This window comes from Acomys minous (genome assembly GCF_964271855.1).
Source record: "Acomys minous genome assembly, chromosome: 14".
Classification (NCBI taxonomy): domain Eukaryota; kingdom Metazoa; phylum Chordata; class Mammalia; order Rodentia; family Muridae; genus Acomys; species Acomys minous.
Window position 1 is genome coordinate 43,852,675 of NC_140496.1, and position 9,700 is coordinate 43,862,374.

Sequence of the window (9,700 nt, forward strand, 5' to 3'; positions counted from 1 at the left end):
ATACATACCAGCAGAATACTTTATAAATAAATGAATCTTTCAAAAACAAAACCAAAAACCTTTGTTTATACAAAGGGCCTCTGCTGCACTCCAGAATTTGATGGACTGAACAGCGCCCTCTTTCCCTCCCTCCATCATTTCCTGTGTGCCAGTTCTATTTCAGATTAGCCAATAGGATAAGACTGTGAGGTTGGACCCCAGCCCATGGGGAAAAGAGGCAGTCACCACCAGAGCTAGAATAAAACCCAAGAGCTTGTCTTTTCTTTTCTGAGCTGTCCTTCTTGGTCAAGAATTCAGCTTGTCGGGCTGGAGAGATGCTCAGTGGTTAAGAGCAGTCTGCTCTTCTAGAGGTCCTGAGTTCAAGTCCTAGCAACCACATGGTAGCTTACAACCATCTACACTGGGATCTGACGCTACCTTCTAGTGGGCAGGTGTAAATGCAGATAGAGTACTCATACATAAAGTAAATGAATAAATCCTTTAAAAATTCGTGGAAAAATGGAAAGTCAATGGTAAGGGAGTTAAAAAAAAAAAAAAACAAAACGAATTCGGCTTGTCCTTTCCAGTTCAGTTGGAGTGTGGTCTCTGACTTTGGGACCTTGAACTTATTTCTAAGACTGGTGTTTTGCTTAGCTGTATGTCTGTGTGCTATGTTCATGCATGGTATCCACTGAGGCCAGAAGTCATCAGCTCGTTGTGAGCTGCCATGTGGCTGCGGAGACTCAAACCTGAGTCCTCCACAAGAGCAGCCAGTGCTCTTAACCACTGAGCCATCTCTCCAGTGTTTCCCGTGTCCCCCCCCCCCCTAAGCCATTTTGAAAGAGGATCTCACTATGTAGCCTTGTCTAGCCTGGAACTGGGTAGGCAGAAAAGGCTGGCCTCTGCCTCCAGCGTGCTGGATTTCTGGAACTTGTCACCACACCCAGCCGTTTCTTCCATTTTCCAAAGATCACTGAGAGGATGAGAGATGAGAAATTACTTATCCAGCAACACACAGAAACAGAGTGCCTGGGCCAGGTTTCACACCTAGGGCTGCCCAGCCTTGGTACCTATGCTCTGGTGCTTGTCCAACGGCGGCCGAAGGTGACAAGGAGTAAGCCTGCTTTAGCTGTGGCTTCTGCTTCAGCAGATCGCTACTGAGGCCAGCAGTACACCTGGGTTTGGTTCCTGGGGCTTGGCAACAGCACTGGCCGGGCACAGACTTGCCTAGCTTTCGGAAGGTGGATGGGTGGAGCTGACATACAATGTTGTTCTGTGTCAGTCCCTGCCTGGTGCGTGTGCCATTTACATATCTGGAAATCCTCATGAACCCAGAAGAGGTCGTTATACATTTATATATGTATATTTTTTCAGTACAGGGAATGGAACTCACATCCTTATATTTTTTCAGTACAGGGAATGGAACTCACATCCTTGTGCAATGCTAGGCAAGCAGCCTTGCTAAGCCCGTAAAAAGGGAGGGACTTACTATGTAGCTCTGGCCGTCCTAGAACTCACTATGTAGGCTGCTGGCCTCAAACTCAGAGATCTGGCTCTGCGGAGTCCTGAGACCAAAGGTGTGTGCCACTATGCCTGGTCCTTTGTAAAGTATTTTAAATTTTGAGTGCATTGTGCATGTGAGTACAGGTGTCCTCAGAGGCTCCAGAAAAGGGCCCGGGATCCCCTGCAAGCCACGTGACATACGTGCTGGGTACCAAAGTTGAGTTTTCTAGCTCTTGACCACTGAGACCCCTTTCCAGCCTTTTATTTATTTTTTATATGTAGCCCCAGCTGTCCTGGAAGTATCTGTAGACCAGGCTGGCCTTGAACTCAGAGGTCTGACTGCCTCAGTCTCAGGAGTGCTGGATTAAAAGTGTGCACCAAACCTGGTTCTTTTTACTTCTTGAGACAGGGTCTAAGTTTTTTCTGCCGGTAGTTTACTAGTTAGATGTAAGACAAAATGCTCAGAAGGAGGTCCTGTTTATTACACCCATATCACAGTTCAAACACTTGGCATAACGAGGTTAGTTTTTATATCCAAGGTCATACAGCTGGAATTCAAACCGGGAAGCAAAAATTCAAGCTGGGGACAGAGGCCATTGACCGTGTGGATCTTTACAACTCCCCTATGCCAGAGAGAGCTGAGACAGGTGCTGAGGATGAGAGGTAGAGCTCACCTGCCCTGCTAGGCCGCTGTAGGAAGGGAAAAAGCAATGCTTAAAACGAGACAGAGGCATTCTGGGCAGCGTCTCAGCAGGAGCCCTCGAGAAACCAGGACATCTGTTGGTGGTGGGTGGGGTGAGTCTCACTCTGTGAGCCCTTTCCAGTTTCATGTGTTAGTGGCTGCAAAGTGAAAACTGAAAACGTGGAGTTGCCTTCGCATAGCATGGGCTCACGCTTTTTCAAGTTCTTAGATTTATTTACACACGTGTTCTGCCTGCATTCTGCACAGAGGAGGGTGTCTGATCCCCTGGAACCGAGTTCTACAGCCATGTGGATGCTCCAACTGAACAGGAGCAGGTGCTGCAAACTGCGGAGCCCTCACAGGCACTCTCTAGTCACAAAAAGCGGATTTATATTCCTTTGGTGCCATGGTGAACTAGCAAGGGAGCCTCAGGCCCAGGCTAAGTCAAGGGGTGGAGTGCTGGGCTACATTGCAGGGCCTCACACTGCAGGGCCCTGTACCCAGGCCCCTAAGGACAATGCTCTCCGGAGAATCTCCCACTTCCCAGCTTGCTGACCATGAGAACTGTCTGTGGACACTGTTTTGTGGGCACACCACTCCTAGCAAAGTTCACAGGACATGCTGCGGAAGCTGACCACACACCCGGTCACCGAAGTGACTGGTGGCAGTCTGCAGCCACAAGCCTGTGTGGTAGCTGCCTACCTGGAATGTGCTGGGGAGACTGCAGGAGCTATTTTATTAAACAAACCGAAAACATTCTAGAGTTCCCTTGGGTGGTACTGACTGTGAGCTAACCTGTTTTGGAAGAAGGAAAGCAGCTCTTAGGTGGATTTGCATAGGCTGGACCAATATTCCTGGCTTAGCCACATTCCTAAGTATTGGTAACTCAGGCTGGCCTTCAACCACTTCATGGCTCAGCCTTCCCCGTGCTGAGTTTACAGACATGTGCCACTACATCTGGCTCTTGGATGGCCTTTCTATGTGATGTTACAATTAAGAAAAAAAAAAAAGGTTTTACCTTTGAGCAGTCTGCAGCATGTGGGTGGCTGCAGACAGCCTAGAGACCACCACCCTGGGCTGCACTTCCAGCACCACCGGAAACAAAACCAACACATTGCTTTAAGCTTGTGTCCTATTTGCTTTATAATGAACCTGTCTTTTTAAAGAAATACCCAGGACACCCACATAAACTTGGGACAGGATAGCGTCACTTTCCCCTGCCCCAACCCCCCCCCCCGCCCCCCAGGCAGAACAGACCAGCTCTAGGCAGCTTTGTTCTAGCTCTCGTCTAGCCTGGCCTACCTAGCTGGAAGTGGGAATTAGGCAGAAGACACTTTAATCCTCAGCTCAGGTGATTACGCAGTACCCAGATGTGGCCAGGAACCATGCAAGATAGAAAAGGCACCAGGGGAAGGCTCTTAGCCCAACCTTCACCGTGACACGGGGTTTCGTAATGGGGATACCAAGGTGTCCCAGGAAGGGCAGCATAGCTCTGAGAATGCAACACTCACCATGCCACCCTGCCCCCAGCAAAGCCCTCAAACAGAGTCAAAGGACTGCTCCCCTGAAGTTTAGCATCAGTCTTTAATGCTGTCACACTGCATAATGACAAGTCACACACTTTGGTCTTGTGTTGGTAGTGGCAACTTACAATGAGTCGAATGGTCAGAGCACCAGGCTAGCTTCCAAGGACAGACACTTTCACTCCCAAGGTCTGACTCCACGGCAGCCCCAGATACAGGAGTGGCTGACAGGGACTGCTTTCATCTGAGTGCACACCAGCTTCGAATGGAGTTATAAAAACATATTTACAGACGTTCCACAGTGCTCCTTTCATCAGAAGCAAAGACCCTTTTATCAAAAGGGATTATATCTAGGGCTGTGCAAAATTCAAAAGGATTATATCCTTTTGAGAGAGTTCAGAGTCCGTTACACACACAAATATCACCTGTGCCTCTGAGGAGTCTCAGGTGTGGCCAAGGACTAACTTTGGACCATCAAATACTGTGTCTGTAAGCCAGCCATCTGACTCCAATAGTCAGAGGTCCAGGGGATCTCCTGGCGGGCCAGGCCCCAGAACCTGGAGGGAGGCTGGCCCTGTGGTCCTGCAACCAGGTATTGCTTGTGATGCTGGCCTGGCAGTCCTACAGAATTGGTCTCAATTTGAGATGGACAAGACAGGATTCTTTTGGGGAGGAGGAACAAGGCATGGGATAAATACAGAATAAAACAAGAACCTCTCACACAGTGGAGACTGACTAGTGCACAGGGTCTGGCAACCAAGATAGTGGGCCACTGCCACATGACAGCCAGAAACTAAGGGACAGTAAAGGGGGTGAGTCCAGCTGCAGGCCTGCCTTACCCCTCGGGCAGGAGCTGGGGTGCAGAGGGTGAGTCCATTCCAGGAGGGCTGTTGTTCCCACCGCCTGCCTATCGCTCGAAAAACCACTGTAGTCTAGTGCGCGACTTTGAAAGATTGTAATATATTCTGTGGAAAACATTCGGCAGAGCAAAAGCCCTCCCTGGGCCCTCCCACAGTATGCAACCAGTGGAATGGTCTGGAAACCTGTAGCTCTAGAAAGGTCCCTGGCTCAGTCCGTGGGGAATGCAGGTGGCTATATGGGAAGAACCTGCTCCAGGATGGTTTTGGATGTCGGGGGAATCCTTTCAGGGAAGGCCACTTCAAATTCGATAAAAAGGTCTCCACGCTTCTCAGGTGTTTTGGGGAGAGGGAGGCCTTCTCCGGGAACTTTCCGCCGCATGCCAGGCCTGATGACATCTTTGAATACAACAGGGATGGTCCTGCCGTCTAGAGTGGGGACATTCACAGTGCAACCACAGAGAGCCTAGGAAAGCAAAAGGACAGTGTCATGTCAGGTGGAAGCTGCCTTAGGAAGCCTGATTCTTCAGACCATGCAGGGAAGGCGCAGGTCCACTAGACTGGCCAGCCTGGCCCCCACTCCCAATTCACTCCTGCTGCTAGCACCCCAGAACCCAGCCAGTCTCTCCCACTGCTCCTCACAGTGGCCACCTCCCTTCTGGTCCCTCCTACAGACTGCCTTACCTCTCGAAGGCTAATCCTGGCGGGATAAACGACATCAGAACCATCTCTCTTGAAGATATTGTGTGGCTTGTCCTTTAAAACAAAGACGATGTCAGCTGGAATGTTGTTCGAGGTCTGGTCCCCTTCCTTGGGAAAGGTGATTTTGGTCCCTTCTTTCCAGCCCCTCTTCACTTCGATGGTCAGGATCTTATCTTCATTTCGAATGCTCTTGCCGTCAGGGTTTAGCCGCTTGTGGGAGATTTTCATCTTCTTGGTACAGCCGCTGTAGATTTCTTCAAGGGAGACTCGAAGGTCGTGGGTGACTGGAGGATCTTGCTTCTTCCGGGTGGGCTCTTGAGCAGGGCGGGCACGTCCAAAGTTCATATTGGTGAAGCCACCCATTGGAAAGGCAGAGAAGGGGTCGTCGATGTCCATGCCTTCCTCCCCGTTGCGCTGACCAAAAAAGGTATCAAACGGGTTTCTGCCACCAAAGAACTCGGCAAACATGGCATGAGGGTCTCCATGGAACGTGTAGCTGAAAGAGGTACCATTCGCACCACCACTGCTACCACCACTGGGGCCGCTGCCCTTTAGGCCTGGAAAACAAAAACAGGAGTCAGGGCAACTGGGAGAGTCAGGGCCCATTTCCGGTACTGTAATAAATTAGCACATTCATGAAACAGAAACATAAATAAAAAGACAGGAGACCCAGACCAGTCAGGGGTACAACATGAGGGGCCGGGCAGATGGCTCAGAGGTTAAAGAGCACTTCCTCCCTTGGTAGGAACCATGTTGAGATTCCCAACACCCACATAACTGCAGACTATGGTTTAACTCTAGTTCTAGAAGATTCAACATCCTCTTCTCTGTAAGCACGTAAATGGCGTCGATACATACACGCAGGCAAGACTCATATTCATAGAAAGAAAAATAAATTAATAAATAAAAATACAGCAGCACAGTGAGGTCCTCTCTCAAAGAAATAACATCTTGCCACTTTTGCATGTTACTGTCATGCTATGTAACACATGAACTTGCTCTGTACTCCAGGTTAGCCTCGAGGCAATCCTGGCTCAGACAACCCTGAGTTGGGATTGTCACAACAATCCTTTCTTTTTAGAAATACGAGGTCACTATGTAGCTTAGATTTACAGCAAATTCACAACAAGGTTCCTACATCAACCTCCCAAGTGGGGGGTGTGTGTGTGAATTCCCCCACTGGCCTCAACAAGATTTGCTCTTAGTAAAAAAGCCCCCAGGAACCGCAGTGGGAGGGATTTTTATATTTATATATATTAACGCTTGTTACAATTAGGACGAATTTTTAACTCTCAACGTCAACAGGAGCAGAAAATACATCACTCCCTTTGACTTCGTGACAACAATGTGGCAGTAAGGCCTCTAGATGTCCGCGCCACCAGGTCTACTTGACTGACCCCATCCTCCCCAGCATGCCGTAACACCTTACAAAGAAGTTCCTGCGCACTGCAACCAGAAAGGCTCAACTCTGGGTAAGCACTGAGCAGGCGGGCGAGAGAAACAACCCCCGGCGATCTGCACCGCCGCCCTCCGTCTGCAGCGCCCCGGCGCTGTGCAGGCGGCCGGCCGGGAGGGGCTGCGGCAGACCTGCTAGAAGCTTCTGTGGGAGCGGCGCGCCCAGAGCTCCTCCTCCTCCTCCTCCCGTCTGAGGCCGCGGATGGGAGGGCGGAGGCGGCGCGGACGCCGGGTCCGCGGGCCGTTTGTCCCCGGCCGAAGCCTCCAAGAAGGGGCCCCAGTGCCTCGGTTTCCCCGCCTGTCAAACGGCGGGTCACCCTTCCCCCCGCCCCCCGGCCGCGCGCACGCGTACCTTCCTCTCCGTAGCGGTCGAAGATCTCGCGCTTGCGCGGGTCACTGAGCACGTCGTAGGCCTCGGCGATCTCCTTGAACTTCTCCTCGGCGCCGGGCTCCTTGTTCTTGTCCGGGTGGTAGCGCAGCGCCTGGCGGCGGTAGGCCCGCTTGATCTCATCGTCGGACGCGCCGCGGGCCAGGCCCAGCGTCTGGTAGTAGTCCTTGCCCATGGCCACCGCCGCCCAGCTGTCGCCGCCTCCGGCTCCGCAGCTGCCCTGTCCAGGACTCTATATACCCGTCCGGCGGAAGCTTCCAGATCCCGCCAGCCCTCCAGAACCTTCCGCCCCTCCCGCCCCGCCGCGCCACACCAGCCAATCGCTGCGGCCCGCTCCGTGACGCAGCACATCCGGGGTGGGACCGGCTGCCAACGGCCTTCTGCGCGGGGCCACGCCCCTTCCCTCTCTACCTTGGTCAACGTCTCCGTCGGGCGCGCGCGCCGGCTGCTGAAGTCCCGCCTCCGAAACAGATGCAGCCAATCGCGGTCCGCTCTCACTGCCGACGGGGACGAGCGGGGGGCGGGGCTACAGGGACCGGCCTCTCCGGCGGCCGCACCCGTTCCCTAGGTGACGGCCGGGTGGGCGGTCCTGACCTGTAACTTCGGGTAGCGCCCTGATCTGTATCTCCGAGTCCCTTTGCTGTAACCCTGGGATAAAAGTACGCACCCAGCCCTCTTCTGCCGGAAGCCTTGGCCTTCGCAGGGCAGGCCGTTACTGTAGAGCGAGGTGAGGCTGGTCTGGCGAGGGGTGGCCCCAGGCTGGCTACTCAGGCCTTTCTTATTTCCTGCTAATTCCCACTGGAATTATTTGGTTTCTTGGCATTCGTGGTAATGGTCACCTCCTTTGCTGAGTGTACCAGCAGGGCAGACATTGAATTTCTGCTGCGTGGGTTTGCATCGCTTTTAAGATCCACTAGGTGCTTCGTAAATACTTCCAAATGCTTTGACATAGGTGCCTCTTGCTGTAGGGGAACACAGCTGAGTGAGGAAGAGGGAAGAGCTTCTGAAATTGGAAGGCTTCGAGAAGCTGGGATAGTCCGTCCGTGGTGGTTTCTGTAGGGAGAGGAACTGTCTGGAAGACAGTGCGTGAAAGCCTGACTCGGATCCTCGCACTCTCTGACTCTGTGACCTTGGACTGGTCCAAACCTCAGTGTGTTCATCTGTACAGTGGGAATGGTCGCTGTCTATGGAAAAGCTGGCGTTATTTGTGAAAGTGCTCAAGATAGACCAGGGACAAAGGAGGTGTTTCTGAAAGAGATGACTAATCATGTTTAGTGGGCGCTGCTGACACCCCCTTTCTGGCAGCCCTGCAGCAGTCTCTGATGACCCTTGCCTTGTGCATCCCTGAGAAAAGTGACCTTGGCCTTCCCTTGATGGTCCAGTCTGTGTGTGTGTGTGTGTGTGTGTGTGTGTGTGTGTGTGTGTCTGACCCCATGAAAACAACCAGTAAGGATTATCTTAACACAGTTGAACTCCTCCCAACCCCCACCCTTCCTCTCCCAAATGTATTTGGGACTAGGGAACTCATTAGCTCATCAGAGAGGGTGTCCTGGATCAGTCACTTGGAGAGAAAGTATTTAATGTTTCATGTAGAGGTAACAAGAAAGCTTGTCACAGTGGCACATTCCTGTTATCCCAGCACGAGCAAGCTGCAACAGGAGGAGCTCCCATGGAAGGCCAGCCTGGCTGACAGAGTGAGACCTTGACTCAGGTGATTAGAAATAAAAAGACCATAAGAGCAGCTGGGTGTGGTGTCACATGCCTGTAATCCCAGCACCTGGGAGGCAGATGCAGGTGGATCTGTGAGTTCGAGGCCAGCCTGGTTTACAAAGGGAATCCAGGACAGCATTTGAAGTGTGGCTTTAATGGATGCGTGCAGGTATGCCTCTGGATGGGCCTGTCTGGGGTTTACTGAGGTCTCTTGCCACGTGTGCAAAGGAAATGTTTGTGTTTGACGACAACCGTTGGAAACCCCCAGCTCTTAAGTTAAGCCGGGCCTTATTTGTGAAGGTGTATTTTAATTATTACTGTTACTATTATTATTCTAGTCCAGGCTGGTCTTGGATTCGATACGTACCCCAGGCTAGCTTTGAACTCCAGATTCTCTTGCCTCAGTCTCCTTAGTGTTGAGGTGACAAGCACCTGCCGCCATGCTTATCAGGAAGTTTCAGTTGTTTAAAAACAAGTAAGCAGGCCAGGTGTGGTGGCGCATGCCTTTAATCCCAGCACTTGGGAGGCAGAGGCAGGTGGATCGCTGTGAGTTGGAGGCCAGCCTGGTCTACAAAGCGAGTCTAGGACAGCCAAGGCTACACAGAGAAACCCTGTCTCGAAAAACCCAAACAAAACAAAAACAAAAAGCCCCCCATAAAAACCAAGTAAGCACCCTTGATGATGGCACACAACTTTAATCTCAGCACTCGGGAGGTGCAGGCAGGTGGTTCTCTGAATTCAAGGCCAGCCTGATCTACAGAGTTCCAGGACTTCCAGGGCTATACAGAGAAACCCTATTCCCCAAACAAACAAACAAAAAAAACCAAGTAAGCAAAAGCTAGCTCAGTGGTACAGGCCATGTGTCACATGGGCAAGGATCCTGGGTTTCGTTTCTGACACC

At 51.7% G+C, this 9,700-nt stretch overlaps 1 protein-coding gene across 3 annotated transcripts; it reads right to left on the reverse strand.

Moving 5' to 3' along the window:
• Positions 1-3,729: 3,729 nt before the first annotated feature.
• DNAJB1 (DnaJ heat shock protein family (Hsp40) member B1) lies at positions 3,730-7,369 on the reverse strand. 3 transcript variants are annotated; one of them, XM_084756559.1, is made up of 3 exons: positions 7,054-7,369; positions 5,229-5,803; positions 3,730-5,010 (listed from the first exon to the last, which is right to left on the reverse strand). In XM_084756559.1, exons 1-3 carry the CDS (start codon positions 7,262-7,264, stop codon positions 4,780-4,782), a joined length of 1,017 nt encoding a protein of 338 aa, XP_084612685.1. In that variant the 5' UTR covers positions 7,265-7,369; the 3' UTR covers positions 3,730-4,779. The 3 variants fall into 3 exon arrangements, with proteins under 3 accessions (XP_084612685.1, XP_084612686.1, XP_084612687.1); XM_084756560.1 differs by lacking the exon at positions 7,054-7,369 and adding an exon at positions 6,834-7,006; XM_084756561.1 differs by lacking the exon at positions 7,054-7,369 and adding an exon at positions 6,671-6,799.
• Between the last annotated feature and the right edge of the window lie 2,331 nt (positions 7,370-9,700).